Here is a 17,548-nt window from a genome sequence, read left to right as displayed (position 1 = left end):
TAAAGGTTCCACAACAAATTACTGAATATTTCACTGAGTATTTCTGGACTTCATGTTAAATGGAGGTCTTTTTTTTGTGAACCTGCCTACCATGCGGTACTGCAAGCCGTACATTACGTGTGGGACCATTACCACTAAATGAGGTATATAACGAAAGATTTTAGATGTCCCGAACCCTTATTCATAAAAGCGCTTGGGTGCAAATGTTTACTTTGTACGTGAGGAACAGACCTATCGCATATGTTATCTTGCGTTTTTAAGACATACGAATCCATATATCGCAATTGACCACACTACTTTGTGATCAAAAGCATAATATCTAGAGAGAACCTCCAAAATTTGAGTTGTCAAAATGTGTCCCACCAACTTTATTTTTCGGTTTATAAAGATCTCCTGTAATATTACATAGGTAAGTTTGCAGCAAAAGGCGCGCTATAACGTAAAGCTATTCCAAACTTTTCTATTCCAATTCGGCAATCATTCCTCCGCGATAGGTCACAAACATTTTTGGGCCAACCTCAGTTCGCCTGTCTGCCCCGCGACCTCAAGGAAACCGCAAGTGCTCCGCATCTCATATGACGTGTATACACTGATTATGCATGATTGAACTGAACAAAAGAAAAATGGCTATTTCTGATTAGACGCCTTTTCGTCATTAGCCCTCTGCTATTGGTTAATAGTTTTCGTGATGCACCCACTTCACGTGCCTGTGACGCGGCATCACAAGGATGCATTATTATGCCGAACAAAACTGATTTTTTCTGAACAGCCGCAGGCTGCCCCATTCTGAACGGAATAAAAGATGGCTGCCGCCGATCGCTCTGGCACTGGCTACCCACACCTCTCCGACAGCTTGGGTTTATGAGTGTATGAAAATCTTCTTGCGCGGCCGTGTAATGTTTTAGAGCACTTTCGGCACGTTTACCACGCGCTCTGCCAACTCTGCTGAGGATCTGTTTCAGCGGCATTCTAAACCTTCCTATATTAAGAAAAGTGGACCATTCGCAGACGCCGACACCGCCCTATTCATTCGTTTATCTATGTTCAGTGGGCTGACTCGGCCCCCTCGAAATCCTCTCCACTTGAGCGAGATCCTCGCCTCCTGGCAGCCAATTACGAACAAAAAACCTCTCCATATAGGCAATATTCTTTATCTTGAGAGCAAAGAAAAGTCACCTCCTATAAACTAGATGACCTTTTCATTGGGCTGTTGAGGCAACGTTGCGGGTCAGCACCCGATGCTTGCGTCGGTGGTTACGCAAATTTGACGTTAGGAATTGGAATAACTACGTCTTGGAATAGTTTTACGTTATGCGGCATAAGATCTTGTCAAGATAACCCCATTGCACTTTTATTTTAGCGCATGATGCTTTCATCTAAGCACCGTCGAAATCGGAGATAAGAAGGTACTAGTACTGCGGCGCGCACACTTTCATTTTTGTAACACTCATCAACTTTGATCAGTTACCTAGTTGTTGTGTGTAGGCTTCGCGGAAGAATGTCATAAATCGTGACATGGCATTTCATATGCGACGCATCTTATTCGACCTATGTAGGCGAAGTTTCTTACGTACATTGGAGCTATGCGTTTGTTAGAAGAGTCCGTTTGTCCTCGAAGAACATACTATGATGTTTTACATATATTTTCAGAAAACACACTTATTACTGGCTACATATATAAATTAGCAGGTGGTGGCAGGTAAAGAGACAATAAAGATTCTGACTATATTGGTATTTTTCGCCGACATTCTTTTTTTGCTTCTTACCAAAATACAATACTCTTTTCTTCAAATTCAAAAAATGCCGAATATTTTTAGAGTAATTTTAAATGCATTAGAAACGCTATGAATGGTTTACTACCATTTTGTTATTTTGATATACTTATGTTATATATTATTAAATTGCAAGGTGGGGAAAACTTAAAAAGGTCAAGGTGACGTATACAATGTACAGTTCCGGCAGATGAAATCAGCAAAGACATAAAAATAGGGCAGCGCCCATTTGGGAAATTGGGAACCACATGCGGACCGTGTAATATGATAGGGCAGAAGCTTCTAACAGAGTCTCACTAATCAGATCAAGCAGCAGTATTAAAGTACAAGAAATTCGCTGTCATCAGAAGTGAGGCCACTTCCACATTGAAAATTACAATGATGATTGAGCCAAATAATCAGTATAATGCACTAGTACGACTGCATCGGTCTGAAATATCACGTGCCCATCTGGATAAATTGTTACAGCAGCACACCAAGCGTCTGGGAAAGCCACATCAAAGGTCTTTAACGTCACCTGCTGAAATAATGGTTCACACGTATGAATAAAAAGGAGACCTCCTAAAGAAAGAATGATGGCCACTAGAATTTTATATTTGACATCAAAATTGAAAGCAGGCCTGTATAAGATTCAGTTTTACAATTGAAAGTAACACACTGTTTTAGTAGTTGCATTCTACAGAACGTGTTTGAGAGCCTGCATCGACTTTTGCTGCCATAAATGCCCTGAGTATTTGATAAAATAAACATTGTACCGTTTGAAGTATTTAAGCGTAATTCATAGAATTTTAACGATGCCGTTATTGTGTCAAGAAAATTGGGTACGAAGAATAAATAAACGTACGTGGTACATCTACGTATAATTTAGGGGGTCTCTACGAGACAAAGCTCATGGAGACCACTGAAACAAAAACGATAGTCTGAGTTGTACATTCAGAAATTGTCGTCTTCAGCGAATGCTTAACCCATATATATGAACAAAAGCATATGCCAATATATTGCTCGCACGCTGAAACAAAATATTGGTTTTGAAATTAAACGCATAAAATTTAACAGTAAATGAATCTAGATTGAGCAGCTGCACTCTTTAAGAAAATCTGAAAAAGTAGCCGTTTTGTCAGTTGGCTTTATCAAAGTGAAGGCAATTTTGATGCTTTTCCAGGTAAAGTTATCAGGTACGACCTGAGAATTAGGAATGCCTTCATCAAAAAGCCCCCTCAGAAGAATTGCCTGAAATGGTTCCACAAGTACGAGAAGCATGGAACTGTTCGCTACGACCCAAGCTGTCAGCATATACTTGCGCACCATGGAGAATCAAAGCCGTATGACGAGGAACAGGAACGTTGCAAAGGTGGTGCTCATTGACTCTCTCGTGTAGTCACGCGGGAGTCACTGCCTGAAACTACTCACATATACAACTGTACAAAAATTCAAAACTACATGTCAATTTCGAAAACCTTAAAGGACGTTTATATATATGCTTTGAGAGGCAAGACTTTTAAATATTTGTATAAGCGATGGCAAAAATCTCTTTTAAAATAAAGGGCCTCGCTCTCTCTCTCCTCTATACGAAGCAACACAAATTCATTGTCGAAATGTTTGGCCCCTGAGTTAGTGAACTGTAGAATTGCATTCCTTGAGTTACATAGAGGAGGTCTTACCACGCCACGGTTTTATGTTAACCCTCACCTAGAATTTGCTGCACCACATTTGTTGTCTTTCGATACAATACACGGTGCTACCAATTTATTTGGAAAAAATATACAATGTCAAACAAGGCGTAGAATGTTCGTACCAAATCTAAATAAGACCTTTGTGTAACACTGCGGTTTGCTAGAAACCGAAGTGCAACCGGCAGACTGATTTACAAATAGTTTAGCCACCTAAATTTATCCTGTAGTGAGGATTGTTTTCCCTAGAAGAATTTCATGCGGAAAAGGACTCCGAAGTAGATGCCAAATGACAAAAATTATTTCTAGAAGATTTAGCACAGTTATGGTTATGGTGCCAAATGCATACAGCAGGGCTCTGTGGTTGTGAATCGACACGTGATGTATTCTTTGAGAAACTTACAGCTGTCTAAAATTTTATTTTGCAGGAGCTCAAAAAGTTGATTTTATTTCCGTCAAACGATGTCTTGTTTCTTGAAATATTGAAACCAAAAATATAACTCCGCCAACAAAAGTGCCTATCAGAAACACTGGGACGTCCTGTTTTATGTCGCAGTTCACGCTAAGTCCTTCACTTTCGTAGTTGAATGTTCTTTAGGCCATCTTCAGGTTAATTTTTAAATCCAGCCAACAGCTTTAGCACCATAGTTCACGGAGTCTTGTTTTTTTTATTGATGAAATGTATACATGCTCAGGGATGCGCTATGGGATTTTAGTACACCTTTGCCTGAAGTCCGAGCAAATATGCGAAAACGAGCAAATAGGTCAAAAAGAAAGAACAATGCCCATTTTACTCCTAGAAAATGCTTCGGTAAAGATGTGAAAGGAAACGAATTCACCAATGCCAATATAAATTATGGAACCACTGGGTCCTGGTGGCATGAAGTTCGCACATCGCCAAATGCATTATTATGCAAACGGCGGAAAATCACTTCGCTCACGTCTTTTTTTTCAGCTGTTTATTGCCCGATAACAATATGAACCCAGCTGCCCAAGTTGTGTGGCGCTGACAACGTCCTAAATTGAAACTAAGTCTTATTTCTAATAATAATTTTCTCAAAGCGATTACTATACAGATTGGGATCAATTTTGCAAGATTAGGGAAGAGCGAGCACCAACACGACTCAGAACTTAGCCTAGAGCAGTTGGCTAACAGTTAAAAGAAGATATCAGTGCGGCGACAAAGAAAATCCAGAGTGAACTGGAAGTGGACAGGATGGATAGCCGCCTCGCTCATCTCAAGAAACTAAAACACCACGGTTAAAAATATGGAAATGGCAGAAACTCAACCGAAGGCTTCAAAAAGAGATCGCCGAGCTCAACAAAAATACAGAAGATCACTGCCAAATTCTGAGCAGGCAACAGTGTGATGAGGTCTGCAATTCCGTGGCTGGACCGATGAGAGCTGGAGGTAAATGGAACCAACTCAAGCATCTGCTCAATGATACCAATACTAAGTCAAATCAAAGATAAGTGATAGCGAAGGTTCTACAGGAGGCATCGCAATCAGAAAGTCAAGGCCGTACTAGAAAGATTCGCTTGGAAGTATCTGCCACTGGGCAACTCGAGTGACGAAGGCTATCCGCCCTACAAAGGCTCTTCTGGCTCCGAGCTAGTTGCCCCGTCAAGTCACGCGAAGTAAATGGCAGGTCGGCGCCTGGTCCAGATGGCATTCCCAACCGGACCCTCAGAAACCTTTGCGACGGCTCCATAGAATGTTTGACAGAGGTTAAAAATGGAATATGGGAATGAGGGCTTGTCACGGATTGCTGGAAAATGGCCTCGGTCATCATCATTCGAAACCATCGAAGACCTCCTAGTGTCTGAAACCTCATACCCGTTTCATTCAGGTCCTGCATGGGGAAGGTGGCGGAACATGTCATAGACAATCACATTTCCAAGCACGTTGAGAAACAAGGATTGTTTCCGTACAACATGATCGGCTTTCGTCCGCCCCTGTCGACGCAGGACGTGATGAAGCTCATCAAGTGTCAAATTACTGACAACCCCACCGGAGATATAAGAGGCTGTATCTGGAGAAGGCCTTTGACAATGTATTCCATGTTCACATTCCTAACTCCATATCGCATGTCAATATGGGAGACGTCTTCTACAGGTACATAAGCTCATTCCTCAGGGATCGCAAGGCGACGCTCAAAATCGGTGACCTCAAGCCTGAAAATTTCAGCTTGGGCGCCAGACGCTTTCCATGAGGAGCGGTGGTCTCGCCACTGCTTTTACCATTGCAATGAAGACACTATTGCAAAGGCTCTCCAACCTAGAAGGGATCAATCATACGCTCTACGCTGATGACCTCAATATCTGGTGCACCGAAGGAAGCGAAGGAGATGTTGAATTAGACTTTACAGGAAGCTGTAGATCAAAATGCGAGGCCTAGATGCTCCCCGAGAAAGTATGAGCTCCTTCACTACTGACCAGTCAGGAGAGGTGCCAAAGCTAAAGGCTGGAAACCGTTGTCTGAAATACACACCGAACTCAACACTAAAATCGGCTGTACCATCCCCAGAGTAGACACCATTGGAATCCTGGGCATGTTCATTGAGTACAATGGCTGCAAGAATACGACGCTCAAGAAGTTCCCAGTCAAGACTGAGAACATGATGAGACTCATCAACCGAAACTCGAATACGCGTGGAGGCCTTCAGGAAGACAACCTCCTCCGTTTATTCAACGCCTTCCTAATATGTCAAATAGTTTGTGCGGCTGCCATGCAAAATTGGTACAACTCGGAGAAGAAAAAATTAAACACGGTCATCAGAAAGAAGAAATATGAAAAAAGTACAAAGCATTCCATTACGGGCATTCAACACGGAACTCCTTATGCAACTAGCAGGGCACAAAATATTGTACGAGATAAACGAGGTCCAGGAGTCAGCCCAACTGACGCGTCTATCCTGTACCCTGCTTGGAAAAAATATCCTGGCGGTTCTTGTGATCAACCCTAACCTCATATAAGAGCGGAAATTTCAAATCTCAGAAGATCATAGCAAGAACAAACGACTCGCACCGTTTACCCGTAATGTTCTTCATCAAAACAACGTAGGCAGACGCAGAGCAGGAGCTCTCGCCCTCATCAAGCGTACCAAAGACGATCACTCTCGGCATATCTTGTCGGCGCAGGCCAATATGGACAGTAGTCTAATTTTGCCATTACACTCGTTTATCACAACGAACAGATAGTGAATGCGGCTTCCCTAAAATGCTGACCACCAACCAGAGCGTAGCAGGTTGCAGTTATTATAGCACTCCTAGATACGAGCAAATCATAAATGCTCACTGATTTGTGATCGGCGGTCACCGTTTTCGCTCCAGGTTCCATCGCTGAGTACGGTCACAAGATTCTGAAGAACGAGATAATATCTATGCCCACCACACCATAACGTGGTTTCCGGCGCACCTAGACCCCCAGCGTGACTCCTTTCCCAACCTCAACGACATCGCCCACACCCAAGCACGCGCGCCAATACACCACGGGGGAGTAGGGTCGAACTCATACTCCGGGGTTCTTGAGGTTAGGGGCACTCTCAGTTCTTCGAACGAAATCACTGAGGAATATCACCTGCGTAGGAGGACTTACCCTCCCCCTTGTAGCAAACTGGCTAGACCTCTGGCGTCCACTTTACTCATGCTTCAGACTAAGTCCTATCCAAATGTGGTCATTTTCTATCCGATCACTCCAGAGGCTTTTAGCTAGATTGCCCCGACTGTGGGGCTGGTCGCAATCTCGAACCCGTGCTCTGGCGATGCCCCTCGTTACAGGAACCCAACCGCACCACAGAGGAATGGAATTCTGCCACCCAGAGCTCAGAACTTTCACGGCAAACTTGGGCTCTCCAGAGCGCCCACAATGCGGTGGTTAGGCTCTGCCTTCCAGCCTCCGCGTGGGAGCGGTCTGCAGCTCTTCCCTAGGGCAAAACTTCTCAGGACCTTGTAAATAAAGTTGCTTTTCTGTATGCCTGTCGGTCACTGTGATTTTGCTGCAGAACTATTCCTAGTTAGAAGAATGGTTGGTTTTTGCAGAACAATTGTCGCTTAGGTACGTGTCAAGCAGTCAATAGGCTCCTCTCTCGCGCTTCTTTCTACATACGCTGGGACATCTAGTCGCACTGCAGAAAAGTTCCCACATTTCTTCAGAAACGAATAGCGTGCCACGCTGCTGCCAGCGTAATCTCACATTTCCCGCGATTGCCGCGCACTCAGTGGTTCATACTCAGTGAACTCAATTATTGAGACGTTCTATAAACAGCGGTGTAAACCCAGTGCGTTCATGGTGCGGTTCGCTAAAGCGTTGGTGTTAACGTTCTTTCAAAGGGGGCGCATATAAAGTGCACTTGTGACGCAGCGTGCTAAAGCGTAGAGATACTGTACTTAAGAGACCATTGTGACGCGAGTTCGATTCCTCTCAGCATGGGAGAAATTTAAGGAATCGTTTTCATCATAATAAAGTGGATCCCAGTGGTGCATACCTAGTTACGCAAGATAGCATAAGAACTAATGGAAGGTCCGTGCAAACCATCTGGCAGGTAACCAGTCACCCAAATTGGCATAAAACATTTTCTAGGAATAGCGATACATAACTATTCGCGTGTCTACTGTGACCCATCTCAGTACGAACGAGCTTTGTCAAAAAGAAGCATATATATATATATATATTTATATATACTGCGACATACTCAGATTTCTGAGTTCTTCCGACCTTTGTCTTCGAATCCTGTTTTCTCGGCACAGCAACCCAATACGCTACCCATTGCACCATGGACCACCCAGGTAGGTGGTGCCACAACGGTTGCACAGAAACCTACAATGATAGAAATTTACTTAGAGAGCTACTTGGCCCTCAGAATATCCATGAGGTATAATAAGAATGCTAGTGGTTTTAAACGATCTTTGACATTTCTCCGATTCCGGTTTGAATCGAGCCCATAGCACACGGGTTTCTCAAAGACAGCAACCTGACGCTTTAGCAGGCTGCGCCACAAATGCACTAAAGATTTTTTGCTATTCAATGAATATCTTGGACGCCTACATTTTATGAACATGTGTCATAAATGCACAAGGTCTAAAATTACTTCTTTATAGACTGGTCGTTCGCACTACGATGGAATGTGCGTCTTCCGTATGGGACCCTAATATAATAATGCCACATCCTATATGGTCGCCGCGGGTATGTGCCAGGCGATGAGAACGACGCTGAAGTGGCGCGCGAGTGGAAAAACAGAGACGACAACGACGTCGCGTTGACTGCTCTCATAAAAGTGCTTTTACACGTCCTCTACGCCGGCTTTCCCGTCTCCTAATAGGCTGCGACACTGGTGGAGGTGCGGGGTAGGATTGCCTCATGCTCGGCATCCCTTCGCGGAGCCATACCTCGAAAGCAATATCACCTTCGTTCATCGAAACTCCTGTTCACCGGTACAGTCGCCGCCTGCTAGGCCTGACGCCCGAGTTCAACCCTTTGCCGGACCCTGCTGGAACGCGTCAACCTACTTCCGCCATGACTACTGCAACTCCATCGCAGGTGACGCTGCAGAATCCTAAGATACCAGAAAGTTTCCACGCGACGCTTTTGAGGATGTCCAAGATTGGCTTGACCAATTTGAGCGTGTCGCCAGTTATAATGACTGGGGCTCCCAGCAAAAGCTGTCTAATGTCTATTTTGCGCTTCAAGAGAGTGCGCGGACGTGGTTTGTGAACCGGGAGAGAAATTTGACCACGTGGGATGCCTTCCGCACCCAGCTGCTAGACACGTTCACTAGTAGCGACAGAAGAGACAACGCGCAGCGCCTACTCGAATCCCGTATTCAAAAACAAAACGAGAGCGTTGCCATGTTTGTAGAAGATATGGCCCGCCTTTTCCGCAGAGCAGACCCTGAGATGGGCGAAGAAAAGAAGTTGCGCTATCTCTTGCGCGGAGTGAAGGAGAAACTGTTTGCCGGGCTCGTGAGGAACCCACCGACGACAGTGGCCGAATTTACCAAGGAGGCTACCGCTATAGAACGGGCACTACAGCAGCGGTACCGCCAGTATGATCGCAAGAGCTCGCCGGTGAATGCTTCCATTCTACCTGAGAGCTGCAGCACGTCTCTACGCGAAGTCATCCGAGAGATTGTGCGAGAGGAGATCCGGCAGCTCGGGTTCTCTCCCATGGCACCAGCGGTGGCCTCTGTCGCTGATATCGTTCGGGAGGAAGTTCGAGAGGCCTTTTCGTCGCCCGACTGGCAGGCGGTGCCGCGACGATTGACCTACGCGGAAGCTGTCTGCCGTCCACCTCCTGCCACTTCGATGCTGCTGACACCGTCGACCACTACGACGCAGCCATCACCGACACCCCCGACGCCCTATTTTCGACAGTCACAGCCGCCGCCAACTATGCCGTATCGCCGCCAGTCGATCGCTGCGCCTCGTTTCTACAGTGAATCCTCTGACCGCTACCCGCTTCGAAAGACCGATTTGTGGCGCACCGCTGACCGCCGGCCGCTATGATTTCATTGCGGCGAAGCAGGACATGTTTGCCGCGCGTGCCACTACCGCGCGGCTGGGTATCCAAAATTTTCCAGCTGCACTTACCCAGTGTCTGATGCCGCACGTAGCCGCGACGGAAATTTTAGAAACTTTCGGCCAGACGGTTCAACGACGCCTCGATCGCGTTCCCCCTGTCCGGCTCGTTACACCCCACGGACCCGACGCGATTTTTCTGACGCCTCTAGGGGCCGGTACCCTAGCCCGCGCCGGGGCAACTAGACGCAGCGACCTCCGGGGGTGAGGTTGCAAACCAGCTAGCTACCCAAGAGCCCCCATCTACGCCGATCGACGACTCTACAACTCCGACGACTCCACCCACACCTCCTGTAACCGAAGCCGTCAGCGCCGATCTTGTCGTTTGCATTGATGGCCACCAAGTGGCCGCTCTCGTCGATACTGTTTCGCATTTTTTGATAATCAGTCAAAATCTGGCCGACAGGCTGCGAAATCAGAACTGCCGGCGGCCAGTTGATGACGCCGATTGGAAAATGCACAGCCAGAATAGTAATCACCGGTGCAACCTTCGTCACCACCCTCGTCATTCTCTTTGAGTGTTGTAAAGAACTTATATTGGGGATGGTTTTTTTGAAAGAGTATGGTGCAGTGATCATTGTCCGTGACCTCGTCGTCACATTTTCTACGAGTTCAGACGACGTCGACCCCGCGGAACACCAGCGACCCCGCTTACATATCGCCGACGACGACGTCACGCTTCCGCCGCGAAGCTGTTCCCTCGAGCCTGTAATCTGCGACAACTTCAACACTGGGACTGGCGTCTCTGAACACATCGACGCACTGGTACTGAGGCAAGGTGTTTCCATCGCCAGGGCCGTAATTAACGTACACGACCGACGTGCTGAACTCCTGCTGACGAATTTTAGCAGGGAACGTCGACACATTGTTAAAGACACGGCTGTTGCTTACTTCGACGAATTTACATCAATACAGGACTGCCTCTCAGTTGAGCACGCGACGTTCACTGGGGCTATGCCTGCACCTGTGGTCGATATCAGTCCCTCCTTATCGCCCGTCGAACGGAGCAGCCTTCTTGAGGTCATCGATGAGTTTAAGAGCTGCTTCTCATCCACGTCCCGAGTTAGCCAGACGCCGCTCACTAAGCACCGTATTGCCACCGAAGCCGACGCCAGACCAATTCGGCAGCATCCTTATCGTGTAGCACCGAAAGAGCGCGAGGCAATCCAGACACAAGTGGAGACGATGCTTGACGACGGCGTTATTCGGCCATCTAAGTGTCCTTGGGCGTCGCCTGTCGTATTAGTGAAAAAGAAGGGTGGTAGCCTGCGCTTCTGCGTCGACTACCGAAACTCAACCTGATCACAAAGAAAGACGTTTATCCGCTACCGCGTATCGACGATTCACTGGACAGGCTACGAAACGCACGTTACTTTTCGTCGATGGATTTGCAGAGCGGCTACTGGCAAATAGAAGTTGATGAGAGAGACCATGAGAAGACCGCTACCGACGCTTTATTGCGGACTTTTCGCGCATCGCATGGCCATTGACCCATCTTACCAGAGAACATGTCCCCTTTGTGTGGGGTGAAGACCAGCAACGGGCTTTTGGCGACCTACGGCAACGGCTGCAGGCGCCGCCCGTCCTCGCACACTTTGATGAAGAAGCTCCTACGATTCTTATACCGATGCTAGTAATGTCGGCCTGGGCGCAGTGCTTGTACAGCGGCAGGACGGCACCGAAAGAGTGATTGCTTACGCCAGCAGGACGCTATCCAGGACGGAGGCTAACTACTCCACTACAGAAAAAGAATGTCTCGCTCTGGTGTGGGCCGTCCTGAAATTTCGGCCATATTTGTATGGTCGGAGTTTCACCGTTGTCAGTGATCACCATGCACTTTGCTGGCTGACTAATTTAAAAGATCCAGCTGGTCGGCTTGCGCGCTGGAGTCTTCGGCTCCAAGAGTTCGACTTCACGGTTGTGTACAAATCGGGGAAACGACACACCGACGCCGACTGCCTCTCTCGGTCTCCTGTTGAGACTGCAGTCCACGACGGTGATGACGCGGGTTTTCTAGGCGTGCTAGATACTGTCAACGTTTCACGCCACCAACGCGAGGACGCAGAACTGGTTCCTCTTTTCCATTACTTAGAGGGAAAAACAAGCAGCGTGCCGAGGTTATTCGCGAGAGGACTGTCTTCGTTTTGCTTACGCCACGACGTTCTCTATCAAAAGAACTTTTCACCTAATGGCAGCAGCTACCAACTCGTTGGTCATTCCCGCATCTCTTCGCGACGAAGTCCTACATGCCTGTCACAACGAGCCGACCGCTGGTCACTTGGGATACACCCACGCATTGGCCAGAATCAGGCTAAAGTACTATTGGCCAAGACTTGCGTCGATCGTGAAACGTTACACACAGACATGCCTAGATTGCCAGCGCCGCAAAGCCCTACCCGGCAAGCCAGCTGGATTGCTGCATCCTGTTCAGATACCGCAAGCGCCGTTCGAACAAATTGGCATGGACCTTTTAGGTCCATTTCCACTGTCTACTGCCGGAAAGAGATGGATAATCGTCGTCACTGATTATCTTACTCGATACGCCGAAACAGGTGCTATCCAACGTGGAACAGCAGCCGAAGCAGCGCGATTTTTCGTCGAAGCCGTCGTCCTAAGGCATGGCGCTCCCGCAGTGGTCATAACAGACAGAGGATCTGCGTTCACGGTTGCGCTTCTGGATACCGTGTTGCGACTAAGTGGTACCACTCACCGAAAGACCACGACTTATCATCCCCAAACCAATGGGCTGACAGAACGTATGAATAAGACACTGGCAGACATGATGAGTATGTACATCGACGTCGACCACAAGAACTGGGACGAGATTTTACCATACGTTACATTTGCGTATAACACGGCTCGCCAACAGACAACACGCGTGACGCCTTTCAACCTCGTTTACGGACGCGAAGTGACAACAATGTTGGACGCAATGCTGCCACACGAGTGCGGTGACGACGAGACTGGAGCCGAGGAGTTTACGCAACGCGCAGATGAAGCCAGGCAGCTTGCGGGTTTGCGAATTGAATAATACTATAGAATATGTTCAGAATTGTGCATCTCGTTTTATTTTCAGTAACTACTCTCGCGCATGGAAATCTCGCACTTATGAAAAAGACACTAGACCTTCCAGGTCTTTCTAGGCGCGTTAACTCCTAAGCTCTTCACTTTCCACAACATATATTACGCAGTCGAATCACTCAAACTCTCTTCACTGCTCCAAATTACGTATCATCCCGCATTGATCCTCGATTCAAACTAGGTATTCCAAGACGCATAAATGGCCAATATTTATATTTTTTTCTTTCCCAAGGCCGAGAACCACCTGCCGGCCCGCATCGCCTCCATTCCTTAACCTGACGCTTTGAAATCTTCGCTTCTTCATCACCTTTGGTAAAACGCCCCTACTTTTTAATGATTCTATAAATATTTACCACTCCTATCTGTAACGCCTTGACGGCCCTGACAGCCACCAAAAAACAAATAATCATAAAAGGTGTGTGCCGCTCTTCAGTGAACAACTGTCCAACTTGGGTGATGCACTATGTGCCGCTTGGTGTGTGGAAAGGAAGGGAAACATTCTCGGTGCTGAAGGTGATGACTTATTGGCACCTTTTTTCCAATGGAGCGGTGACAAAGTGTGAACTGGCCTGTGTAAGCGTGACTGAACGAGGACGTAGAAAGACACATATGCTCTGAAACAGCGCTGTCTCTGTATGTCTGTAAATGTGTGCATGCCTCTCTCTGTGTGTATGCCTGTGGGTGTGGCTGTGTGCCTTTATGCGCATGCTAAGCATGTATTCTATTCTGACTTTTTTGTCTACATATAGTTATTCTTTCTCTTCCTGTATCTAACACGTATGGCTCCCCCTGTGTGTGACATATCTGGTCGTTTACCCTCCAATCGCTTCATTTCTTTTTTCCCACCAATAACGTAAGCATATTTTGTTTATTTCGAATGCTGACTGCTTATGCTTCCAGTGTTCACAAGTACCGGCATACCGCTATAGTCGTCGCCGAGTGGACTTCTCGGCAGCACCACTTACTAGCGGTGCCGTTTGAGAGACAAGCACAGCTGCTGCACGATATGTTTGCGATGGTTCACACGCACCGACGTGCCACGCATCTTGGAGACCACGTGCAGGTTTCGTAGATGTGTCACTAGATAGTACCATGTGTTGTTAGGGACGAAGTAGAAATTTCCCGAGGACAAATGGGCAGGCGTCCTTCGTCTCCATTGCTCTTTACGCTTTATGGAAAGCACAAAAAAACGACTGGAACATAGCGAATAAGGTTTTGGTCCATCTTATTCACGTAAGTAGCGAAACATTATTTGGATCCCACTAAAGGTGGAAATGGATACAAGCGAAACTTCTAGTGCTATTTCCTGTGATTTACGATAACTAGCGGTAATTTTGACACGAACATTTATTATCTTCATCTTTTTGTTCAATACGAGAGGGGCAAGTGAATATTAAACGTTACCTTGGGTGCGCCACTGATGTTTGTCTGCCCAGTGCGCAGAACACACGGCGAGACGTGTTTGTTTGAGGCGTTGTTTTGCGCCATTCTAAGATACATAAGCTCTCAGACGGTTGAGCCCTGTCATTGTTTAACATGGCACATCGCATGATGGCAGAAATGTTAAACCTTAATTGTACAATGGAGCTAGACGTGCCAAAACCCCAATTGCTCTATGTTACGCGTCATATTGGCGGATTCAGTATTCTTCTTGACACCTGGGTCTTCTTTAACAGGCGCCTAAATCTAAGTACACGAACGTTTTTGTATTTCTCTGGTGCATAAATGCAGCTACTAAGCTGGGGATCGGACTCGCTACCTTGAGCAATGCCTTAGCCGCAAAGATACTGCGTCGGGCACAGAAGTGCTGTTTTGACGTGCCTGCTTCCGCAGTGTCACCTAGACCGTGCAAGACATATCACCTAGACCGGGCCACTGCAAGCAACATATGATCATAAAAAATAAAATAAGCCACAAAGAAGCGTTCTGTCTTCTTTTGTTTGACTGCAGCAGTTCACATTAATGTTTCCTTTTATTTTAACAGTAAATCTGTAAATCACAGAAAACGCAGGGAACGTGCCTACGTGGGCAGCCTCATGAATATTATTAAGATATTGCGAACATTGCGGCACGCCAGTGTAAACCATACTTTTTCAGGTGATTCCCTTCACTAACGAACACACCTTGCTTGTGTAAACTGCATGTCGCCGTCGTTCGTGCTAAATTCCTCACACCCCACGCGGGCTGATAAATTTTCTGTGTAATCCTAATTTTCCGCCGCTGAGAGGTTCAAGTTACCGGAAGAAAATGAAGTGACGGAGAGGGTGGGGGGGCGGCTGCATCTCAAATGACATACCCGAGGAGCCCGTAACATCGGATATCTATAAAGATGCTGAAAACAGACATGTGCATTTAACGCTGGAATGACGTGCGTTTGAAAAAAACAAAATTGACAATGAGGAATCGTAAAGTCCAGCAATGGGCCGCTCATTTGCAGCTATGCCTGTTCAGAGGCGACGCTTCGGCGGTGGAGCAGTGTTGCTCTCATCTCGCACAGACGCTTAAAAAGCGAGAAAGGCATTAGCATTAGAAAATTGGCATAGCTGCCGAATCGCGGCTTGGGTATAGAGTCGTCCTTTTATATCCAACAGAACGTGCCAGCTTCATTACTCTTCTATTTTCTAGTTATAGACTTCCTGCACTAGGCGCCTCAGGCATAACTCGTTTTGACCGCGACAATATGTTCTGGAGCTATACTTATTCAACGCTAAGCGCAATACTGTAAGCATCTTAAGATTGATTCCGCGGAATTTTAATATGAAAAATATTTCGGACAGTGCAATTTCATGTGACGTGCAATGTAGAAACCATGGTATATTTCTTATAGAAAGAGTAGTCACAGAAAATGGTGGCAGAGCCCGATAACAGTATTGGTGAGCTTACAAGCTGCCTTTGTTTGTTTGGTATTCGCACAATACTCACAAGAAGTACATGAAAATAGGCATTTTATAAAGGAAGAATCATAAAATTTGAACTTTTTTCTACACATGAAGCATTAGGAGAAGAACTCCCAGCAAATAACAAGCTTTGTACTCGCGCACGAATGAGAAAATTGCCTGAGACAAGGACGATGCCACAATCATGAAGCGATGCGATTGCTAACAATCAATAATGTCCCTTTTAGTATGCACGTTGTGGACGTTGCTAGTACATGTGAAGCTTGGGCACATGCCAGATACAGCTGTGTATCGGGCGACCAGATAAGGTCACAATTGTTGTATGTGCCGGCGGGGCCGTATACAGTGGCGGTGCCATGCGGCGCGTCGTAGAAGCCTCAGCGAAAAAAAAAATACAGTGCCCGGACAGGCTGCTCCGGCGCGCTCTCTACGGCGGTAATTTCTTTCCAGGGCGCCAGGCGCCGCCAGCACGACAGCGGCTCCGCGGGCTTGTGATCTTTTCTGGTCGCCGCAAACAGCGGAGTTTCCACTCCTAAATGTTTTTTGCTGCGTGAACACAACCACAGTCTCTACAGCGAATGCCAAGATGACTTTGAACAGCTGGGGGAACGGTGTAAAAATACTATTTCAATCACTCATTTAAACACGTGCTCGTTTAGCCAAAGTACTTCTTTTCGCAAGCCAAGGGAATCATGTGAACCACACCCACTGCGCATGCTACAAACCACCTCCTATGGTTAGTAGTGCAAATATTTCGTCATGCCGCTTGAGTATTCGCACATCTGCAGAACACTGATAATTTCGCCTGAGCAGAAAAAAGCAGCTTTAAGATTTACTTAATTGCCCAGCTTCTTCAAGCTGTGTGAAACGTTGAGCAAATAAGAAATCTCCGTGACTCGCGTCTTGTCAAAGGCAGCGAAATGTGCTGGTTCTTTGTTTCCTTGCTTGATTTCCATTAATACATTTTCTGCTACCGAAAAGAAGAAAAGCTCGGGATGCCCAGCACATGTCCGGTGGAAGTGCAGGCTGTTTCATTTTATTTCAGTTTTTTGTGTAACCATGACATGGTAATTGAATATAAGAGACAAAAATGGAGCTGGGCTGGTCGCGTAATGCGCTGCTTAAATAACTGTCGACCCAATAGGTTTACACAATGCGCACCAAGAGTAAGGAAGCGGGTAGTCGAGCACGGCAGAATACTAGGTGGGCAATGAAATTATGAAATTCGCGTAGCCAGTTTGGAATCAGTTGACAGGACAGGGGTAATAGGAAATCGCAGGGAGAGGACATCGTCCTGTAGTGGACACAAAAAAGGCTGCTGCTGCTGCTGCTGCTGCCGCTGCTTGCTCCTGCTTGCTGGTGCTGCTTGCTGGTGCTGCTTGCTGGTGCTGCTTGCTGCTGCTGCTTGCTGCTATGGAAGTAATATCAAACCAGGCGTTTCAGATAGTACTCGCTCTATATCCACTAGAGTAAGTATCGCAAGGCTAACCTTTGTGTGCGTAGGTGAACTACAATGGTAAATTGAAGAACTTTTCTGAGTATCAGTGACTCA

The 17,548-nt window shown here is 46.6% G+C and overlaps 1 protein-coding gene and 1 long non-coding RNA gene across 18 annotated transcripts in view; one reads left to right on the top strand and one right to left on the bottom strand.

Moving 5' to 3' along the window:
• Positions 1 to 15,009, top strand: part of LOC142587584 (uncharacterized) — a 59,872-nt gene extending 44,863 nt beyond the window's left edge. For 13 of the 17 annotated variants that reach the window (XM_075698701.1, XM_075698710.1, XM_075698706.1 and 10 more), the window contains 2 exons: positions 2,935 to 3,123; positions 14,831 to 15,009. In XM_075698701.1, coding sequence (XP_075554816.1) covers positions 2,935 to 3,123; positions 14,831 to 14,991 — 350 coding nt within the window. In that variant the 3' untranslated portion in view covers positions 14,992 to 15,009. The other 4 variants (XM_075698703.1, XM_075698700.1, XM_075698702.1 and 1 more) reach the window with 4 other exon arrangements.
• Positions 15,010 to 16,979: 1,970 nt separating this feature from the next.
• Positions 16,980 to 17,548, bottom strand: part of LOC142587583 (uncharacterized) — a 50,275-nt gene continuing 49,706 nt past the window's right edge. The window contains exon 5 of the long non-coding RNA XR_012829580.1: positions 16,980 to 17,407. This is a non-coding gene — a long non-coding RNA (uncharacterized LOC142587583). The remainder of the gene's footprint in view (positions 17,408 to 17,548) is intronic.

The sequence above is a fragment of the Dermacentor variabilis genome, chromosome 7 (assembly GCF_050947875.1).
Source record: "Dermacentor variabilis isolate Ectoservices chromosome 7, ASM5094787v1, whole genome shotgun sequence".
In the NCBI taxonomy this organism is placed as follows: Eukaryota; Metazoa; Arthropoda; class Arachnida; order Ixodida; family Ixodidae; genus Dermacentor; species Dermacentor variabilis.
Note: the sequence above shows the minus strand (reverse complement) of the source record. Positions and strands in the feature narration are given on the sequence as shown.